General features: G+C 42.7%; 1 protein-coding gene across 2 annotated transcripts in view; it reads right to left on the reverse strand.

Moving 5' to 3' along the window:
• SYBU (syntabulin) overlaps nt 1–23,516 on the reverse strand; it is a 53,680-nt gene that overhangs the window by 20,016 nt on the left and 10,148 nt on the right. For both annotated transcript variants that reach the window (XM_087825161.1, XM_087825160.1), the window contains exon 3: nt 15,797–15,994. In XM_087825161.1, coding sequence (XP_087681287.1) covers nt 15,797–15,994 — 198 coding nt within the window. The remainder of the gene's footprint in view (nt 1–15,796; nt 15,995–23,516) is intronic.

Consider the following 23,516-nt stretch of genomic DNA (forward strand, 5'->3'; position numbering starts at 1 on the left):
GGCATGTGTGCTGGATGACAGCGCAGTTCAGCACCCGAAGGGTGTAGACTAATGGATTGCCTGTCAACCTCGAGGGAAATCTCTAGTAACGTGTCACCTGGCTCCATCCCTGCCCTTATCCTACTTAACATGCTTTATTAATGACCCGAATGAAAACATGGAAGGCACAGTGTTGACGGCAGACTACATTACACAAGCCCTCAAAGCACAACTAATACAACGAATGAGAGAGTCGGGCTCTAATGCTACTAGTCGCTGTGTACTAAAACCAAACCTGCCAAGAACGCTCCATCTGCTATTTCCTCTAATCCTTCCTCTCAAAACATACGGGGTACAGACGAGGAAACTGAGGTTCTGAGTGGTGCTGAGATGTGCCCCCAGTCACACAACGAGTAAACAGCAGAGCTGACTTGTTGGACTCCAGAGTCTGCTTTTTTTCTCTGCCCACTCTGCTGGGTACCTCGTGGTCAGAATTCACAAAGATCTGAGAACTGGAAACCAAGGTGACATCCACAATATTCGATGCAGTCCATTTCAAAGATGCGTTGAACCTTGCACGTGCGAAGGCCCTGGGTCACGGAGAAGTGGAGTTCTGGTGCTCAAGGCTCCTTTTGGGAGGTGAGCTACACAGGCGAACACCTGGGATACGAGGCAGGACAGGGGGCATGCAAGACAGACGGGGCACTAGGGGACGCAGGGGAGGAAGAAATACTCTCAGCTGGGGGGGGAAGAGGGCAGGGGGGATGGCGTGGAAGAGGTGCCACCTGAGATGGGGCTCGAGCACCAGGCAGAATATGACCAAGTGCTGGGGGTGCAGACGGGAGCAGACCTCAGGTGAAAGGGATGCCCGTGAGCCGAAACATGGAAGACAAAAAACAGAGGGGATATTTAGAATATATTGAATCCCTTGTTTAGCTGGCACATAGTGATCACATGAGAAAAGGCAGCCAAACTGGTGAGTTGTACCCAGGGAGCTAAAGAATGCGAACCAGATGCTAACGCAACTGCACAGGCGCATGGAACACTATGCCAAGGGCATTTACTCTGAAGGCAAGAGGGAGCCGTGACGAGACTTGAACAGGTTGGCAGTATGAACAGAGTGGTGCTTTACGGACATATGGAGGCAGCAATACCCAGAGGAGGGGCTGGAGGCTGGAAGGCAAGGCAGGTGGCTCTTACAGTTAGGAGATGGGTTGTAGAGTAAGTGGGGGGAGCCCAGACCATGGAGTCCCTTTCCACATAGCTCTTAGGTTCACAAAATGACCTGCATAGGTTGAAAATCACTTAAAACCCCAGGTGAACGAAAGGATTTAAAATAGTACAAGCATAAAGTAAGTTAAACATTAAGAAACACCTCGTCTTATGTTATATACTTACTGCAGTGCTAACGCCTAAAAGAACAATTGAACGAAGGTATGTTTTCTGTACAACCAAAGAGCAGAAAAACAAAACAGGAATTGTCTCTGTGAAATGAAAGGGAAAAATCGTCTCTCATATTGCCTGAGGACAGTGTGAAAAATTGAATAATCTAATCAGAATGGATTGCTACATTTGAATCAAAGATCTTGCTACATTTACGACTGTGCAATCAATCTTTGATGCAAGCACAAACGTCAATAAAATAAAACAAATAAGTTGGGTAAATTCTGGTAATTTCTGGCATCTGTACAGAGTGTTCAAAAAAAGCAAGTGGAGAAATGGAAGGCCTGGTGGGGCTTGTTTTAATTCAGACATGTGTTCAAGGAATGAATATGAGCATCGGGAAGGAAGGGAAATAATGAAGTCACATGAAAATGTTTCCAGGAGAAGGCCTGGCAGCATAACAGAAAATTCTGGGTCAGGGGATGGGCTTGCAGGAAAACAGGTGCAAGGCAGGTGGAACAGCTCCCGCCCTCCTGCCCTGGGACACCTGTTCAAGGCCCAGGGAGCCTAGCACTGGCTCAGGGAGGTGACTTCACCTGGGACGCTACACCACTGCCACGGTGGCCTTCCGGAGGTACATGCTGGGGACAGACAAGGAATTCTGCAAAAGAGCTGAGCTCCCAGCAGCAAGTGCCTGCATCTCATCTCATACCATTGTTTATCAATTAAAAATGATTTGCATTCTCAAGGTTCTGAACACAATGTTTCTGAATGTCTCCCTAAAAAATTCTCTACTAACTCTTGTGGCACTTAAAAAGAATGGAGCACACCTACGATTAGATTATACTCTGTACACAAACTGTGCTCTGAATTTCCATGGGCTGGCTTAATGGAATGTTCCCCAGGATCTCAACTCAAAGTGGCATCTGGCACGGAGCACTCGTTCCCAGGCCAACCCTTTGCTTGTCCAGCTGCTCTGCCCCACCCCCAAACAAGTCAACTTTTAAATTCAAGTGTACTCAGTGTTCTCTATTCTCTCCACCCTCCAATGTTCTATGAAAAACCAAAGCAGACTGGAAAGGCAAAGCAGGCCATTGCAGTAATATTAAGGCCACTCTCTTCAGAAGCACTGGAGGGTTTGCATGGCGGTCAAATGGAGAGGCGAAGTTAGAAATGGTGGGGAGAGATTAACCAAAGAACTTACATGCATGTATGCATAACCCATGGACACAGACCATAGTGGGGTAAAGGCCTGGGGCTGTTGCAGGGTGGAGGGGGTCACTGGGGGAAATGGGGACATCTGTAATACTTTCAACAATAAAGGTAAATTTTTAAAAAAGATATACCATGAGATGATTTTATATGCCTATGTATTGCAAAATGTTTACTGCAATAAAGTTTGTTAACACATTCTTTACCTCAAAATAAATAAATAAATAAAAAGACAGATGTTAAATAGAACATGGTATCCATAACAAAAGAATTTTTTAAAACTCTAAGTGCGCAGTATTTAAGTTAACAGCAGTAGCATATGCAGTTCAGATCCCCAAGTGTCTCTTCACTTAAAAACCTGGTTTTACCCTTTTTAAGTGTTGACACAGCATTACTTCCTCTGGACGGCTTCCCAGACCCCCAGAGTCTGGGTTCCATGGGACCCTGCACTTGCCCCAGAAACATATCACACAGGTACAGACAGGGAGCCCCTGGGTTACTGTTGTGTCCCAGTGAGTGGCCCACTGTCAGGCACATAAATAAATATTTGTTGAAAAAACAAATGAGTAGCATACTGGGCTCAGTTCTGTTAAATGCTGGCTGAGACTCAAGAGAAAAGGAAGGGGGGAAATGCTAAGTTGGAGAATCCCATCCAAAACTAAAGAATGCCCCAGCCTAGCACAGACGAACCCCTCTGCTGTGCCCTTAAGCTGGGCTTGGCAGGATACCCCCTAAGGGCACCGCCTGCAGACAGGCCCTAAGCCTTGCTCCGTGTGCGCTAAGGCTTCTCAGCCTCGGCTTGGACTCCTCCCTTCTTCCCCCAGCTGGGAGGGAAAAGCATTGGGTGTCAGGCAGGGGCCGTGTCGGGTTCAGGCAGCCTCTCGAGAACAGTCGGGCCGCCAGGAGTCTCGGCAGGAATCAGATCTTCTGGCAGCGGCCTGCGGAGCCCGCCTATCTCGGCCGCAGGGGCGAGGGCCCGAAGCCAAAGGCTCGGGAAGGTCCGGTTTCTCTGCGTAATGCTGCCGCCACCCAGGACAAGGGGCATCCTTCCCTCTGAAACTGCCACGATGCCCTCTGACGAAAAAGACCTCGGCAAACAGGGCTGTTAGCTGAGAGCTCAAAGGACGTGGCCCACGACCCAGGACAGCAGCCTCTAGATACCTCGTTTTACTTATTTATTTATATTTTTTATTATTTTATTGAATTTTGGGGGGTGACATTAGTTAATAAAATCATACAGGTTTCAGGTGTAGAATTCTATAATATATAATCGGTATATTTTATTGTGTGTTCACCACTCCCAGGCAAGTCTCCTTCCATCAGCATCTATTCCCCCTTCACCGTCTTCTACCTCCTTCCACCTGCCCTTCCGTCTGGTAATAGAGGCCTTATTTTAAATCACATCCTACAAATGTCCTCCCCTGTTTCCATTCAAGTGAGTTGGTATAGTCCCTGCTGCACATGCCATGCTCTTTCCAGGGCAAACAGATGGAAGGAAGAGAATATGCCAGAAAGAAGTGGGAAATGAAAATGACATTGAAATAAAAATAAAGCTGCAAAATATAATCTGGGTCAACTCTTCATGCATCTGAAAGTCAGCTCGGGCAGGCTCTGCACATATGGCACTGGTTTTATATTTTTCTTGGCTCAGATTGTCACACAGGATTAGTGCAAAAGGAAAAATCCCAGCATGGGGCCTATTTTTATACAGATTAATCAATCATTTCCCATCTCTTCCTCTCCCATCATTCCCCAAACTTTCAACTTAATGAAACCGCTCTCTTTTCAAAATATGTCATTACTGCAGTCTGAGCGGAAATCCTTTTAGGAAATGAAGTGAGCTTAAAGTTTGGACCTAGATTTTTAATTGTCACATTTTTAATTTGTTTTAAGTATTAGCTGACTTATGCTATGTGGCCTCGCCTTTTTCATCTTACATACCCACTGTGGCATCCTACATATCTGCTGTGTTCTTGGCAGCAAAATTAACTGGCAAACATTTCCTTATATAAGTGTTATACTGATTTAGGAACATCATACAGCCACACATTTGAAAAGAGAAAACTAACCGTATATCTCACATTTTGTTGGCTACATTTTCATGTACATCGAACACCATCATTCCCATCAGAGTGCCAAGTAAGTACTTGATAGGAAATCTGATAGGCTGAATGGAACCAAACCAAGAGAACTGTTCAAGCTCTTAGTGACAGTCTCTCTCGGCTACAAGGCATTGGGGAAATGATGATGATATGTATAGTAATCATAATAAAATAGCAGCTAATACTTATTGCATGCCAAGTGCCATGAAGTCACTGAATTTTCAAAGCAGCTTTATGTCATAAGTACTATCATTATTATACTATACAGATGAGGAAACCATTTTAGAGAGGAGTTCGGATATTTTGAGGTTGAAAAAAAGTCCCGTACTAGGTGGGTTTTCAGAGATAGACACATCGAGAAAGGGAAATGGGGCCTTGTACTGCTTACGAATGAGGTGAAAAACTGTGGGGTGAGGGTCATCAAAGTTTTCTCCAAGTCTCTAAAACCAGAATCTCTACAGAGAATACCATGTACCCTTGCTCATCTGCTGGATGGAAATGATATTTATAAAACATTAAAGCAAAGCAATGACTTAAAACTTGACCCCAATGACAAGTCAGAGCCAGAGCAGTCATCAGTAAGTGCACATTCTCAAAGGGTGGTACCTTTTCACCATTTTAGGCAATTAAAATTGAGCCATGACTAACAGTTGGAAAAGATGACATGATACTGGTTGTCCTTTGCCTGAATGGGCATGAATACAGAAAATAAAAGGAATTTACAATCTAGCTTAATACTCTGTGCTCAGTCTTTTATACCATCAAAATGAATCTCTCTTATACCAATACAGTTCATGGTTTGTTTTTTGTTTAGAGCTGTTAGATGCCAGCTATCTACTGTGGACAGTCTAAAAATCAAATTTTACACAATTTTAAAGTTACTGAACTGAAGTTGAGGTTACCATAAGTATAGTCTCTCTTTTGAGTCTACTAGTTAGTTTTAACACCACCAGCATTAATCATTCACCCAGCAGATGAAAATCACTTTAAGATGACTCATGTGTTTTACAACCTTGCAAATCCAACCCCTTATGCTCTTGGAGTGTACAGTAAAGAGGAAGTGTTAGATCAAGTCAGTTAATAAAAGGAAAACTCTTCCACATCCCAGTTCCATGGACACGAAGAGTTGCAGAATTTCTGCTGGATGCCACATGAGAAAAGTAAATTAAAACTGGCCAGAGAGATGTGCTCTGAATAATTTCCAGGGTGAACTGGCAGACATGATCACATGAGCGGGCTCTCTCTTGATAATAAATACATCGCGTACAGAGGCCCACTGCAAACTCTGTGCAGGGCCAATTAGCATTAATTGCGGCTGTGCTCGCTCATCTATTCCCACAGCACACCACCGGGCAAGGTCGGGCTCTGCATTTACAAATGCAGCACGCAGTACTCAGGGTTAGAAGAGCAGGAGCAGATGTAAGCATCCCTGGTCATTGTTTTATTTGTTAGTCTGGGTTTCAAACTGCAAAAGCAGACTCACCTAGGACGGGTTATTGAAAACAAAACGTGTGTATTTTTTAGAGTTTAGCTATAGACCCTGCATTCGGAATATCTGAAAGGCAGAGTTGAAAATTTGCTTTTAGACTACAATTTTAGCCTACCACAACTGACTTTACACACACACGTACCCAAAGAGCACATCCTCTGGGATCCGACAGAATTATTTACTTACTGTGACTAATACTACTTACTTAGGAGGTAAGCTCCGTGGACTTGCATGGCAAACCCTGCCTCTGCCAACAGCCTCCCGCCACAGGCTGGGGTGTGTCCTGTGCAGAAATACAGTGTGTGCAGCTCATCCCTCGGTGGAGTACAGTCTCAGAGTGGGGTATCCATGGAGACCGGCCTCCTACTTGTGCAGGGCGAGGAAGTTACTCGGCTGGGCACCATAGCAACAGGAGGCAGAGGGAAGGCCGGCCAATCAGGGAAGAGCACAGGGGCCTCTCCCTGGTGACTGCAGCATTTCAAAGGGAACCGTCGCCTCCTGAATGGACACAAAGCGCTTAAAGAAATACGGGGCTGTCAAGCCCAAGTCAGCGCCTGCACCACGGGCAGGGCTGATCCTCCGACGTCGGGGCAGCAGGCTTAGAATCTTCCTCCAAGAGCTGCACCCCAACGGCAAGGAAGAAACTGCACCGCAGCCTCACACATGCCTAATTTAACAGCAAGCTCGGGGGCTCCCAGGCGAAGGTTCGCGAAGCCCATGCTTTCCAGCTGCTTGGGCACATGGGCTCTTCCCGGTGCCGCCCGGGGGACAGCGCAGGAGAGAGCCGCGGGGCCCAAGGGAGGCCGTAGAATGGGGGCTCTCTGTGACAACCGTGGGCATGTTCCTTCCAAACAGTGTTGTAAACACATTCGTTAAGCTTTCACCAAAGGCCTCCATTGTATCAGAATAATTCTTAAGGAGGGAGCCGTGACAACATAGGACCGATGCGCACATGATGGTGAGTGGACATTCGAGTGCCTTCGGGTCGTGCTATCTGGACACTTGCCTCATCTCGCATCTTGTACCAGTCACGACAGGGATCGTTTATTGAGCACCTACTGTATCCTGGGCGAATACTGTCACTACAAACCCAGCTTCCTGCCCAAAGCTGACAAGGATTTTTGCAAAAAATACAGGATGTGATGAAAATAGCCTGCTATATACCAAACATATTTTGATTCTCACAGCAACCTGAAAAGGCTAAGTATTCACTGTTCCTCCATAGTATAAAGAAATTGTTTTTCTCACTTTACAAAAGAAACCTTTCCACTCACTAACTCCCCTTCCCCACTGCTCTTCGGGTGACTTGGTCCACCCCATTCAACGTCTAAATATAAGGTGAGGTTCCCTCCTCCCACAACTACCTCCCAGAAAAGAAATCCCTTTGTGTCTTTCCAAAGCCTCTTATTATAGAGCTCTCTTTACAATTACCTTCTCTGAACAAAAAGCCCCCATTTGAAAAAGACACATCAGTCTGAATGGACCTCCATCAGCGCTAACCTGGGCTGCCTTCAGAGGTCAACTGCTAGGATTGTTTAGTATGAAGCGGGGCAAGAAACTGGAAAACGAGTTTTTAATTATTCCTGTGGTATGACTCCTCCAGCCTTTTAAAGATCACTCAAATAGCAATACAGTCAATGGTTAAGTTGTAGAGATCACAAGAACTCATATCCCTTGTTAACTGAACTCAGGAACTGAGTAGCTTTGGACAGTGAAGGATGCTCAGACACATCTAAAGGAAAACAGAAAAACCCAGTGTCCCCATGCGATACAGGGATGTTGCCATAACCTGCCTCTTGTCCTCCAATGTCCATCTCCAATGTCTTCTATAGTAATAGGTGACTGAGATGTCCTGGGATGTAATTCGATGACACATATCACTTCTGTGTCCTGGGGGAGGGGTCCTTTCCCCCGTCCTTCTGCCTAGCAGGGGACAATCAACAACATAGCTGCCTACCAGCCTGGATCACCCAAATACCTATGTGCTGTTTTGCAGGAGACAAATAAATGTCTGTCTACTTTTAGCATCTGTATTTTGGGTGGGTCTCTTCTTACAGTCACTTGATTCACACCCTCACAGTTGTCTTGAAAATATGCACCAGACATGGATTCGAAACTGCTTTATATCAAACAAATTGATTGGAAGTGAAGATGATTTGCTCTAGCAAAGACAGAGGAGTTGAAAAGTAGCCCTAGGGATGAGAAAGACTGAATAAATGTTTTTTATATTAACTATGGTTAATAAAGAATATAAATTAATAATAGAGTATAAATATGCTCAACTAATATTAACAAATAAAGAAGCCCATCAGACGTTGACTATTTTGCCCATATCTCTAAAGGCTTACTAGAGTTATCGAATAAATTAAACATTTTAAATCTCATTAGGAAAACGGGGGACCTTATATTCTGTCATATATGTTGTATCCATATTCGGAGTTGGGAAAGAGTAGGTTTACAGTTGTGAGTATGGGAAACACAGAGTTTATTCTTGTATTATTATTTATTAATTATTGTATTATTTTCCATACAAACAACTGTAAACCTACTTCTGCCCCACCCTGTACTTTTCTGTTTTCACTGCCTCCTTCCTAAACCATCTACATTTAGTGTACCTGCTTCCAGTTTCGTCTCTTCCTAACCCAAGCTCCCGAGTGGTCAGAAGGATCCCTAACGTATAACTCAGATTATGTCTCTCTCCTCAAAACCCTCCCATGGCTTCCCATCACTGTAAGAATACAGACCTCACCTGCCGCCACTCTCTTCGCCTCCTAACTCTGTCCCGCCACCCATCCCCAACCCCCCCAAGTGTGGAGGAGTATGGCTAAGTCCTCAGCTCAAAGGTCATCTCCCCAGACACACCCTTCCCCATCCCCAGTCACTGTCTACACAGCACTGCCCTGTGTTACTTGTCGCCATCCGAACTTATCTTGTTTGTCTGCTTGTGTATCAGCCGTCGCCCCATGTTAAAGGCAGGTGTCCTGAGAACAGTCACCTCGTCTATTTTTTCACTCCTCTACCCTTAATGCCTGGAACAATGGAGCCAGCGCACGGTGAATGCTTAATGCGTATTTGTTGAATGAATGAATGAAGGCAAGCTAGACAAGGTACAGCTGGGATTCAAACCTCGCTTCAGGGCAAACCTTATAGGCGGTGAAGTAAGAGGTTTATACTTTCTTTAGAAATAGAAAGTCTTCCTTTAGACTCTTACATGGCGATCTCCTTCCTGCAATGCCACAAACATTGTAGACTCTGCATCTTCGACCGTAAGCCCACTGAAGCCAGGTTCCTGACCATGACCTCATTTAACCACAACCTGCGTTCACACAGCTTACTGCTGCACCTCGGCTGCTATCAGGTACAGGCTTAGGTGGTGGAAGACTCTACCTCGCTGAGTTACCCAAATGAACACACTATGTTGTTCAACACATCACTTTCTGTCCATGACCCTACAGTACACCAAAATGCCACACTACAAATTATACCGACAAATAAGACGGAGAGATCATGGTATTTATCCCTCCGGCTCCTTACCTGCCAGGGCAAGGGCACTTTCTCCCCACATACAGCCTGGGAGTCCCCTCCACCCGGGGCCTGGGTAACTGCACCCTCCTCTTGCCCCTGAATACATCAGGCTGCTGCAGCGCCAAGCAGGTCACCATCCCGCTGGGCCTCCTGAACTACGCCTCTGTCTTTACATGCAGACGGCCTCTTCAAAAAACTCCCCCCTCGGTTAGGAAAAAGATCATATATCTGCGTGATTGACAGCTCTGGGTTGATGAGTCTGTGTGTGAAAGAAGTTTCCAGGTTTATTTCTGACACGTATGTCCAGCGGTGGGTGTGTGGCCCGCCGCAGCGTCTGGCCGTGTGACAGATCTACAGCGCCTCGCTCTCTACACGGTACAGCACGCAGTAAGCGCTTGGCAGGCACCCAGCCGGTGGCGAGAACACTGTAAAAGCAATAAATCCTAGCGGACTCGGGATTTGGATGGCAGTCACCTTGCAGAGTTGAGGATTATCACGACGAATGCTTAGGGAAGAACCATTAAGGGACCATTTGGCAGCATGACGCTGACTGGGGCATCATCAGAAGCACAGATGGGAGAAAGGCATGCGAGTGAATGCCTAGCCGTGCCGTAAACATAAACACTAAGTCCACTCATCGCAGTTCAGCTTGATGCCACTGGTCTGGTCTCTGCCGGGGAGAGGTGACAGACGATACCACTGTCCCTCACAGAACATTCTCTGCCGTGTGCTGCGTGAGCATGCCTTCTCTCAGGGTGAAAGCAAGTTTCAGTGTTAATGCAAAGCTCTTGTTTAAGCTGAGAAAGTCTAATGATCTTTGTTTACGAAAGTATTCGTGATATGCAGGCAGCCCATGGCACATTTCAACAAGTAGAGCAAGCACCAGCTCACAATTAAGTGGAAAACACTAAAGACCTTAACACTCCTTCGATGTTCACATCCTCATGGCTTATTGCACTCATCTGCATCCAAGCAGCCTTACGAGTTCAGCTTCCTGTATTCCATTGACGTTACGCTAAGGTCCATTGATCCTGTTATCAGCAACAGCCAGCACAATCTACATATGGACTGTACAGGCTAACTTACTAAAAGAATTTTTAGGGCTATGCAAACATTAAAGAAAAATAATTTCTGTCTTATATCAACACAACTTTCTCGATTATCACTCTTCCTCTACCGCAATTAAGATCCATCCTTTGAAGACAGGCCTTACAACCAGTGCAATGGGTAGGAGTTAGGAGCAAAACTACTCTGTTCAAAATCCATTTACAAGCTGTGTGACCTCGGATGAGTTACTTAACCTCTCTGTGCCTCTGTTTCTCCATCTGTAAAATAGGAGATAATGATATCCCTTCCTAGCACTGATGTTAGGGTAAAATGAGTAAAGTGCTCAATAAATATTAGCTAAAAAAATTTGAAATCCAATTTCAGAGCATTATCCAAGCCCATAATTACATGTAATAAGTCCTTCCAGTTATTTTCATAAGGCTTTCAGTCTGCAGAATAGGTTACAGCCTTTATTTAAGGCTGGGCCTAGATGCTGCAACCCCTTTTATTATAACTATAAGGTACTAGAAATACAATGCCTTGCCAAGAATGCAGAAAATTTCCATATAACCAAAATCTTCTCCTTTGGCACTGAAAGTTTAGTTTTTTCTACTCTAGGAAAATATTTCTAAAATGCTCATGACATTTCTCTGCCCTCACACACATCATTTTCTGCCAACTCCACCATCACAATGACTCAGTCTGTTTCTAGAACATTAATTACTGCACTAAGTGCTGCAAAGCATTTAAGCATTTCAATGTTTTTCAGTGGTCCTTTGTCTGCTCTTCCATATTTTCCCATCTCCTTCCTTACTGTCAATCCATTAGTTGTCAATCTGTACTCTTGTCAGTGTCTATAGCAAACATTGCTCCGGATTTATGTGAACTGGAATAACATGACATGCTAGGATTTTGTTTCAAATAAACCTAAGTTCAGCGTAAGAGTTTAAAGGGGTCTCTTGTAAATAAAGTGCATCAAATTTGTGGCATGTATATTTTAAGAACAACAAATGACCATTATTAACATCTAGTGAAAAATTATTTGTGCCAGGTCCAACGCTGCGCACTTTACATTCATTAGTCTATTAATCTTCATGACAACCCATTTTACAGATGCTAACCACCAAGTTTCAAGATAAAAACAAGTAGCTGAAGAGCACACATTGTAAAGTGGTGGCATGAAGATTTGAACCTAGCATGCTGGACTCGAGAATCTGGTAGCTAGAAAGTGTCTCCCCTTCCCCGCTTTTTCCCCAAGATAGGACAAGTTAGGTAACCTGGGAGAAGCTGTGTAACTCTAAGCTCTCAACTCTCCTCTAGATAGCCCAAACTGTTGTAAGAATGGCCTCCCCTAGGTAAGCTGTCTAGCTCTCTTTTCACAGAACTAACTTTGAAGTGAGAGTGATGCTTGAGATATGCGCGGGAACCTCTGTAGCCTATGGGCTGTGTGTAAAGAACCTCTATCTATTAAGGGAACTGGTGTTGATTAGTCACTAACCTAGTTGGTGCCCTTCTGGGTTTGCTAGCAAATGCCTCTGAATGTGGGAAATCCTTTTTTTCTTTTTAAAGGAACCAATCCTCTGTTATTGTTGTGAAGTTATAGTTCATCTGGCCAGCTCTCCAATTTCAATAGCCTGGGTGCTATCTGATGACAAGGGAATACTAACTTGGTTTGAATGCTGATAAAATACAGTGACATCTTTCAAATGCAGATTTCAACATTTCAGTTCTTAAATGTGGATTTCTTTTGACTCAACGGGGCCCCAACTAGGTGGTGGTGTGTTTTTTTTCCCCTTTCACATTTTCTAATTATTTGTTTAAATTGTCTGTTTCCTTTGCTCTGGAGAAAGGATTTAGGGCTTGTACTTGTAAAACAATGGCACTGAGTCTTTTTCTTCCCAGAGTAAGATACAGTACTCCCCAAGCAGTAAATCAACATAAAGGGAGGCCCAGGAATGTCACTTGATGTAAGGAACAATCCAACTAGGCCTTTCCTTTCTGAGTAAAGCAATCTCTTCAGGAAAACTGCAAACTAAATATAGGAGGGGCACCTGGGCAAGGGAATGCTGCCAGCGCTGAGTCTTCAAATAGTTCCCAGTTGGAACACCTTCAACCTTCATTCCTTTCCTTTCAGTCGGTGCTGCAGGCCAGATTTATTACGCAGTATTCTTCCTTAAACTACGAGCTCCCCAAGAGCAGGGTGACACCGAGGTCATCTTCACCGAGTTGTTCCCACGCTCCTCCCCCAGCAGACACAACTCCTTGCACAAAGTGGACACTCCGTTTCTAGGTGAAAGATTTATTGGGCGCCTAGAGTATGACAGACCCCGTGTTGAGGTGTTAAGCTCTGGAGGGTCCGTTTCAGTGTCAGCTAAAGTGACTTGCAGATAGAAGGAAAGTATCAAGCCATTATCCAACTGGACTGCAGGGATGTTTCCTTGCGCTCTTTGGTGGCGATTTTTAATTAAATCTGCCTAGGCATTGCTAGGAGCCAAAATGACAGAAGGCTGCTGCCTCTGAGAAGTTCCAGAAGGAGTCATGCGGGGAGGAAGGCAGGGTTTCCACTGCGCCCTGCTCGAAGGGGCGGGCTTGTGCACCTCACCCCCACCCCCAGCCTGTGACACATTCCCTTCCCTTCTGCATCAGGTACAGTCAGCACTATTAGCAATTTATCATAACGACCAAAGGGGCATTTCAATAACTCCTTTCTGAGGTGAGCAGCAGTTTTCCAGAATCTAGAACAAAGAACCTAAAATTAAATGGGCTCGTGTTATTTATTGTTCACGGGCCCCCAAGCATCCTTCTAAGAGACACTAATTGCTTGCTATTTTAATAAAATGGTATTGGTTCTAATGAGACCGTTTATTTTAAAAAAGTAGAGCGTGCACCAAGATCAGTCTGGGCTGGGGAGAGAGGGCCACTCGGGGCTAAGGAGGAAGCGGAACATTTTAACCTGAGAACAGTGTCTACTTGCGGGTAACAAATTATGTCTCTGCACTTTATAAATTTTGGAGTCATCCAGGAGCCTCATTTCCAGGATTTCCTCTCTTCATATTTATGTGACTGACAGGTTTATTCTGCTGAAAGTTCAGAGAACTATAGGTCATGGTGCAGATTTTTCTAAACACAAAGAGCTTACTGTACAGAATTGGGTCCCATTCAAACGCTTGAGCAACTTTTTCAAGGATGACATTAGGCATTTTAGGCAACTAAAAAATAAACTTTAGGGATCCCTTTGACATTGGTTAAATGCAAATAAATAAAAAGAGCCAGGGTCCTTACCTGCTTAGGTGACAGTTTAACTATGAGCAATGAAATTAGAAGCAATTGACAAAAGGTGTTTCAGGGTCTGCCTCTGGGCAAGGATCATTAAACTAAGATTTATATGTCTTAATAAAGGAGAGCCATGACATCTCAGAAATAGTATGCAGTATTTTGTGCATATGGGTAGTCTTCTGAAGTATGGGTCCATGGCCTTCATGATTCTCAAAAGATCCAAGAATCAGAACAACATTAAGAACAACTCTTCTTGTTTCTCTCCCTCCTTCCCTTCCTCCCCCCCCCCTTAGTTTCTTTCGTTTTTTGTCTGCATTTTCTTCATGAAAATCTAAGGCCTTAAACATTCTCAGCAAGACAAGTGGCTGAGCCTTACCAAGTGAGTTACCTTCTACAGAGTCAGGGACTTGCTAAGTGTAAATTTTGTGTATACACAAAGAGTTTTAAGTCTTATACCAACATTATTACCCTTTATTATGATTATTGAAACAAGGAAGATTATTGAACCACACTTGTCTCCCGTTTCCCTGTTTCCCTGTATTGTCACCACTATAAAATGGTTTTAGAATGAGTGGCAGATATTTTGGTAGATAATTTGGTGTGTGTGGTCAATAAAAATGAAATAATTTCAGGTTGCATTCAAATACTGCATTACTTCCACAAAGAAATCTACTTTTTCTTTGCAATCCACAAAGCTGACATTCTGTCCAGCACCATTTTAGCTTCTCAGTCCCAGAGTCCACCTTCACCGCTGAGGTCAACAAATGCTCACTGAGCCCCCCAACATGCACCGACCCTGTGTGCTGGGAATACAAAGAGAACATCAGGGATCCTGCTCGGAAACTTACATCCATGTGTTAGAGAAGCAGATTCTATTGGTGATTATTCCCAGCTTTAAAGAAATGAGAGCATTTCTCTAAAGAAGATATTCAAATGGCCAAGGAGCACGTGAAAGGGCACCCATCATCATTAGCTATCAGGGAAATGTAAATTAAAAAGCACAATGAAATACCACTTCACACACACTCGAATGCTATCATCAAAAAGGTGGACTGTAACAACTATTAACAAGGATGGATGTGGAGAAATCGGAAGCCTCGTGCATTGCTGGTAGGTATGCAGAACGGTACAGACATTTTGGAAAACAGTTTGGCAATCCCTCAGAGTTAAACATAGAGTTACCACATGACTCAGCAATTTTATTCCTAGGTATATACTCAAGAGAAATGAATTCATGTTCTTACAAAAACCTGTACATGAATGCTCACAGCACATTATTTATAATAGTCAAAAAGTAGAAACAACCCAAATGTCTACCAACCGTGAATGGAGCAACATAATGTGGTATATCACAACTCCAAGGCAAGAAGTATTGGTGAGAGGGCACCTGGGAACTCTGGGTTCTCCACTCAATTTTTCTATAAACCTAAATCTGCTTTTTAAAAGAGACTGTTTAAAAATGTGGTATATCAATATAATAGAATATTACTGAGCCATAAAAAAGAACAAAAGTACTAATACCTGCTACATTGATGAACTTTGGAAACATTATGCTAACTGAAAGGAGACAAACAGAAAAGGCCGCATATTGTATGATTCCATCTACATGAGATGTCCAGAACAGGCACATCCACAGAGACAGAGACTTTCTCAAAAGCAGATCTTTCTGGCTACTGGATACAGCATTAGTGTTCCCTGTCTTGATATCCAGGTGTTTCGTTTCAAATGTGAACTCACTCCAGTCATGCCGCGCTGATAACAACATGAATGTAAGTGCATTTACCTGGCTTTACAAGGCCTGACTTGGGTTCCTTCTTACAGCGAGCTGACTGGATGCTTCCCTCACCAACCATTCCAACTGTGCATTTCTTTCTGGTCAAGTCTTCATCACTTCCAGGGCGAAAGTCAACAGGACTGTTTCCAGCATCCGAGGGCGTCTTCACAGGAGACACTGACTGGCTACTAGGACAGCCTGTGTCATCTGGAAGACAGGAACCAGTAAGTGTTTAGTGAGGAGGAAATCAATGGTGGCCAAGGGAAGCACGCAGTGAGCTACGCGTGTGTGCTCACACACACACACACACACACACACACCCCTTGCCTACAAGCCCCAGGTTAACGCCTGTGAATGACTCTCCTTTTATTTTCCATATTTTGGCCAATCATTTTAACAGAGAAACTGTCAACAATCAGAAAACATATTTTAAGGCAATACCTTATAAGCTTTTTGAATCACAAATGTTTCTGTAACATTCATGTTGCCAAAACCTAAAGGTTAGTCTCTTTTCTCATATTAGGTTATCCACTTTTGGGTCATAACTGTCCATGGATTTTTGATGGGGTTACTAATAAAAAGTTCAGCACAGCAACCCGGACCATTAATGGGAACTCTTCAGAGGCGTTTGTGTTAGGGAAAAAAGTTACCTGAATGTTATCAACCACACTCGGTTTTTGATCACTTATGTGGCCCAGCATTTGGATAACAGAGTGACAGATAAGAGCTGGTGTTAGGAGTCCAAAGGAGTAGACAGAAGTGGTCCTGTTATATTATATACACCCAACCCAAAATGCACCAATTAGATAGTTTACAGGCTGGGGTAAACAGGCAAAATGAATTTTTATATTCAAATTAGAAACATTCCCTTAACTTTCATGTTACAGATTATTACCACAGTCATTATTGTAAATTAATATGCATGAAGTGACCTGTGTAGACACTTACTCAGCAAACAAGAAAGTTGTACTGCTGACTCCTTCCTGTAAGTGCTTTCATATTTATTAAACATTTTTGATGGCTGGCTAATTCATTTAGACTTTGATGAGGAAAACTGTATGGGAATTTAACGAAAATCAATATTACTTAAAAGTATGTCCATTCAAACTAATCAATTAGTGGTAATTTTCATTACTAAATATATCTTTGTTACATAAAAATGTTTTAATGCCAGAGTTAACTTAGTAACTAGTTGGACCAAAAAAAAAAAAAAAAAAAAATGAAGAGACGTTTAGTACAAATAACTTTTAGAACTATTACATTTTTATGAATATTAAAAGAACTAAAAATAACTTGCCATCTATGAAAAGCTATCTTAAAACTCCATAGCTCAAATAAAGACAGAAATAGAACTAGGCCTGAATAAAATATAATGATTGCCTGAATTTAGAATCCATCCAAAAAAGAACTGTCATTACTTCATTTTTGGCCTTTATTTAAATTTTTATTATGAAATATCCCAGTTCCTGGAATAAGTGAACTTGGCACTGGTAAAATGATTGATTTCTTCTAATATCCTTTTTTGGCTTTTGGACACATCAGTGTGCATAGGACCTCAACTGTCCATTTCTGGAAGTGAATGGTGCTTCGCACATTGTTCGTGCCTGCTGTCTGCTGCTCCTTTCAATGTGCTTTGCTCTCCCTGAAGTCCTGAAGGAACTGGCCCTGAATTACAGTGACGAGAACCCCTCTTGGCTGCTCCTGCTCAGCTGTTTCATCGCTTATTACCCCTGCCTTTCTCTTACATTTGCAGGTCCCATGCTCCACTAAGAAACCCGAGCTCCCCTCCAAAGGTGCGAAGCTGCTAATTACTCTGACAGATTCCAGCACTTTGACAAGGCTCAACAGGTCTGCGCATTGCCTCAGGGGAGTCTCTCCTTGATTCCCATCCGAAAGAACGAGGTCTGGTCATTCAAAATTGCCCACTGCCTTTAAAATGATTTCCTTATGAGTCAGTTCCATAAAGTACTTCTTTAGAAAGAGAGATGGCCCAAATAAAGAAAAACCCATGCTTCAGATTCTCTACCCTAAAAACTATTTTTTTTCTTGGAGACTCTTAGACTCTATTAAACAATTTCCAGTATTGAGAAACACTATCAAAATTATGCTTTAGATAAATGGAAAGCAAATGTGTTCTGTTTGGTTCTATCATCATTTTGCTAAAGTTAAATATGAAAAAATTTGTACACACCGTGTCCTCAGTGCTAGTCATTTCAAGGAGTAAGTGCTGGGGTTTTAAAAATTGGAAACTGAAATTATTTAGAGTAGTAACAGTTTAAGGAAGGCAGTAGCAATTTTTCACCTGGAGTGTGTGCCTCACCTGTCACTAATATGTACAGCCAGTATCTCCAGGGGCAGGTATTGAGAAGATGATTACCTAAATAAATTTTTAAATATTTTTTCATTGATTTTAGGGGGAGGGAGAAACATTGATCAGACCGGGATGGAGCCAGTGACCTCTCAGTGCAGACAATAGCGCTCAACCAACTGAGCCACACCCACTAGGGCTACCTAAATAAAATGTTAACTTTAGTTACCTCACACATCATTTGAATCACTACGTTTAAGGCCCCTTCTCCACTCTCCCCCTTCCTCTTCTTGCTCCTCCTTTGTAGCTTCATGGTCACAGCTGGAAGCAGATCACCAGTCCAGATGAAGATAATTCTCCTTTCCAAAATTCTATGTAAAATATTCTTCGTTCACATTTACTCCACGAGTGGTGAAGACAAGCTGATGTTCTTTGGCTGCTCATGTCTAATCTTACTATGTGCCAAACTACATGTGGATCAAGCACATATTGAAGGGATTTACTTATTAAATTGGCTTTGGTTAAACCCTTTGAGTGTGCCTGCTGTTTCCTGCTGGTGCCTTGACTCCTGAATTTGTCCTGGAGAATCCAGAGATTTATAGACTCAGGATTTATAATCATAGCTTTTATGCATTATGTTAGCATAAAGAAATGATCAATGAAAAACATTTCTACTATGACACCATGAGGAAACTGTTTCTGGGCAGGAATTGCAGAAATCCTGAATGATCTACCCCAAAAGTGTGGGTGTTCCAAATTCCCAGAAGAATGCCAGAGAAAAGTAAGAACATTTCAGGTTGGTTTTGGCACAAGGGAAGCTTTGCTCCAAGGACTTTAGGAAGTCAGCACAGAAGGCTGTCAGCACTGGAAAGGGAGGAGTTTTTCTTTTAAAACACGTAGAAGCGAGCGCACATACACACACTCACACACCAGCTCTTATATTGTTGAGTTTTCACACTTCTTTCTCTATTATTCATGGTGAGAATAACTCCTTTACACACACACACACACACACACACACACACACACGCACAGAGCCAAGTTCTATGCTTTATACAGTGTGTGATCCATTTGAAAATATAGGGTGATTTCTTCATGGGGTCAATAATTTAAAATCCCACTTACAAGGGCCCAGGATGGCCACTGGTGAAACAAGAGTAAAAGCGACCATCATCGAGGCCACATCTAAATGGTCGCTATCTACAGGGAAGGAGACAAGTTTACACAGCCTCCCTGATTTACATTAAGGAATAAGTGATTCTGTTGTTGTTGTTTTTGTTTATCTGCTTTGAACCTGTCAACATGCAGGAATGAGAACAGTAGAAGAATATTCCAGATCCAGGAACCCCCAGAAGGTGAGGCCTAACTAAGGTGCTGTAAGAACTATACCTACTAACTAGTTTCTAAATTGTTGTTAAGGAGAAAAAAAAGTAAGGTCTATAAAGACAGATGGCAGAAACAGGCATCTAATTTTGTAACCTAGAGGTTGTTAAAAAAATGTTTATCTATTTTTCCTCTTTGCATACATTACAGCTCTTTGAATATATGGGAGATAATTAATAATTGTATAATTACTCCACTTACAGTTCTGAAAAAAGTGTGTACAATTAGCTTTCAAAATAATTTCAATCTTATTGTAAATGCACTAAAAGAACTTATTAATAAATTAAATATCTGTTGGGGTTGTTAAAATTTTAACTTAATATTTTTATTACAGAAGTAGTAATTCTCATTGTGGAAAATCTGGAGAGCAGAAAAGTGGAAAACACTAGAGAAAAAATAAAGAGATAGTATTTTCCTATAAGTGTACTACCAAGAAAAAATATTTCATAATTTGGCATATTTCTTATTGCTCTTTTCTTAAATGTGTATGGTTGACCTTGTTGTTTGCTTTTTGTTTTGTTAAAATTTCAACATATATTATAGACAGTTCATTATTCTGTTACTGATAATTTCTCCCTGGAATTTGTTAGTTTAAAAAAAAAGCTATTAAAGACTGAAAGGAGCTAACACAAAGGGGTCCCAGTTGGCCAAAGATGGAATAATTTGAGCATGAAAAAGAATAATAAATGCGACTGACTGATAATCACTGAATATCTTTAAAAATCTATGACTTCATAGTCATACAAAAGAGAAAAACTAAAGAGAGAAAAAACTACCCCTTTCACTCACAAGAATCTCAACTCACTGGAAATCAAGGGAAGTGATCCAGGGGACCACTCGTTATACTGAAATTTGACAATTAAAAGGGGGGAAAATTAGCATATATTCTGGTTACAAAAAACTGTTCCTATACAAACTATATTTCAATATATTGATGTTTTAAAGTTCTTCCTTATAGCAGCATTCTGGTTAATGAAAGATGGAATAATAGAAAATTAAAGTTACTATTTTCTTGTTATTATTATTATTTTAATCATCACCTGAGGATTTTTTTTTACTGATTTTACAGAAAGAGAGGAGGGGGGATAGGGGAGAGAGAAAGAGAGAGAGAAGCATTGATGTGAGAGAGAAACATGGATCGGTTGCTTCCCATATGTGCCTGAGCAGGGACTGAACCCACAACCTAGGTATGTGCCCAGACCAGGAATAGAACCTGCAACCTTTCGGTGTATGGGATGACGCTCCACCCAACTGAGCCACCCAGCGAGGGCTATTTTGTAATTATTTCTAATGAAATTATCTGGGCAACAAACATAATCGATACCATAGAGGGATTAGTACCCACTAAGTATTCTTAGCATCACCAACAGTAGAGAAAGACAACAGACATCATGTACCTTCTGATGGGAGGGGAGGTGAAGCACACAGCACTCCATCCATGAAGTGTTCTTGCCACAAAAAATTACCCCTGAATCTACTCCACTTTTAAAGCTAATGTCTCACACATCTACGAAGTAATTGACTCAAGATTCAAACTCAGGTTTGCCTACACTTTATAAAGTCCTTGTTTTTCTAACTTCCATGAGCTAGCTGTTTTCTAAATTCTTCTATGCATGTTTGTTCCAAGTGGAAACAGCAGCAATTCTGGGAATGCTCAAATTAAAAACAGACAAAGGAAGCTGTTAAAAGGAGCCATCCCATAATAAGCAGACCACAAAAATCTGAGGCAAGAAACTCATTCTAGATGTTTCCAGTTTTCCAATATTCTTGCTTCAACACAGTAACCATATTATGCTTGCCATTCAAAAAATTTTGTATTCTCAGTTTCCAATAGCAAAATCTGAACTTCTATTCCTTCATTTAACCTTAGCATCTTTTTGGAGGTAGACTTCACAAGTCTGCAAGGCTCTACACTAATTTTACTTAGGAGGAGGCCACTGCCATCATAGAAATGTGAGATGATGGTGGTTTGACTAGGGAGGTAGTACTGAAAAATGAGAAAAATAGATGGATTTGGGATAGATTTTGAAAACATAATTGAAAGCACTAATTTATTATAATGAACAATAGGAAGGGATAAAGAATGTCTGCCAGGTTCTTTGCTTAAACAGCAAGGACTATGGGGGTCATTTCCAAGTTGGAGAAAAATTGGTTTATGAGTGTGCCGGGGGTGAAATTAAGACTTGTTTTTGATGTGTTAAATCTGAGCGATGAATTATCCACAACTTTTGAGATATCAAACAGGCAATTAGACATGTGAGCCTGAAGCTGAAGGGAGAGGTCGGGAGCATCACCATCCTTCAGGTGAGGGATTTACAGATGTGAGTGCTTGGGGAGGGGAGGAAGAGAAGAGGGCTGAGGACTGGGACCTGGGGCACTATGACATTGTGGGGAAAAAGGGGGGGGGGGGCAAGCCAGCAAAGGTGATTTAGGACTGACTTGAGAGGCAGGAGGAACACTCAGAGGGGTGGGATCAGAGGAGCCAAGGAGGACAATCTTTCCCAAGAGAGGGGCTTGTTCAATTGTGCTGACTGCTGCTGAGGAGTTGAGGAAAATGAACACAGACAAGAGAATGCTAAATTTGCCAGCGAGGTCACCACATGCTTAACAAGGGCAAATTGTGGAGACGGGATTTTGGAAAAGTTCTGCTATGAAGAGGAGCAGAGAAATGAGCTGGCAGTTGCAAGCTGATGAGGGATCAAAGGGAGCTTATTTTCTTCCAAAGATGTGTGTACTTGAGCATAGGTGTGTGCTGATGGGAATGAGCATATGTGTGCATGGTAATTCAAACAAAGCACCTCCACTAAGACATGCAACCCACATCTATAAAAACACAGTGGGTCCCGCTGGCATGGCTCAGAGGTTGAGCATCAATCTATGATCCAGGAGATCTCGGTTCGACTCCCAGTCAGGGCACGTGCCTCAGCTTTGGGCTCGAGCCCCAGTAGGGGGCGTGCAGCAGGCAGCCGATGAGTCTTTACTCATCACTGATGTTTCTGTCTCTTTCCCTCTCCCTTCCTCCTTCTGAACTCAATAAAGATATATTTTTAAAAAAATACAGTGGAGAGTGAAGTAATTAATGAACGTCTCCCTGGTTTCTTAGAGACAAAATAATCATCTCACACATAAACATTCCCGGGATTTCTGAGCTATTTGGGAGCCTTGAGTGCTCCCATAAAAGTCATTCTGGTGCAGCCCCTGGCAGTGAAGGAGGAAGTGGAGTGAAATTAAGTGAGGCAGGTCTCCTTTCCTCCCTAGAACAAGGGTCTCTCCTTGGTTTTTCTACCAAGCATCAGTCAGGTTGCTTGAGTTGCATTAGCAGCCAAAGGAGGAGGAGTTTGGAAGGGAAAATATCTTGGTCCAATGTGGTGGGAGCAAGGAATCTGCCCAGTTTGGGGGAGGGAGTTGCTGATGCTGAAACTGGGGAACAGGGTGGCTCTGTCACTGCCAGAAGACAGGCGAGCCCAGCAAGGGTGGGTTATTTCTCTGTTTTTATTTCTCTTGCTCTTTCTTTCTGAGGGTATGATCTATCCAAAATAAGCCTGTTGCTGCTACTTCTGACTTTCCCTCTCCTTAGCAATGTGAGTTTATTTGCAGTTTCCAAGCCATGCCTTTTCAAAGACTCAGGGTTTTTTGTTTTAGGTTCCTTGGCAGGAGAAGGCAGCAGAGACGGAGAAGGAGAGGGAGAACTGGAAAGCCAGGAAGGAAAGAAAAGAGAGACAAAGACAGATGCCAAGAAGCTCTCTCTTGTTCTCCTGAAAACCTTGCACAAGGTAAAGCCAGGCCACTCTAAGGACGCCCGAGTTAGTTAGCTCCCTTATGGCAACGACAACATTCCCCCTCTTCTGTTTCTTCTCACGCTGAGAAGCTGAAGACAGTGATGGTCAACAGGAATCAAAACGGAAGAACGCTGGGGGAACAACAATGCTCATTACACAGTCTGCGTCATTGCTACATTTGGGTTTTTTCTATTTGGAAAAAGGATTGTTTTAGATAACGTGTGTATCATGGTATTGACTTCACTTTAAAGAAAGAAAA

Source organism: Miniopterus natalensis, chromosome 16, assembly GCF_054644295.1.
Source record: "Miniopterus natalensis isolate mMinNat1 chromosome 16, mMinNat1.hap1, whole genome shotgun sequence".
Lineage (NCBI taxonomy): Eukaryota > Metazoa > Chordata > Mammalia > Chiroptera > Miniopteridae > Miniopterus > Miniopterus natalensis.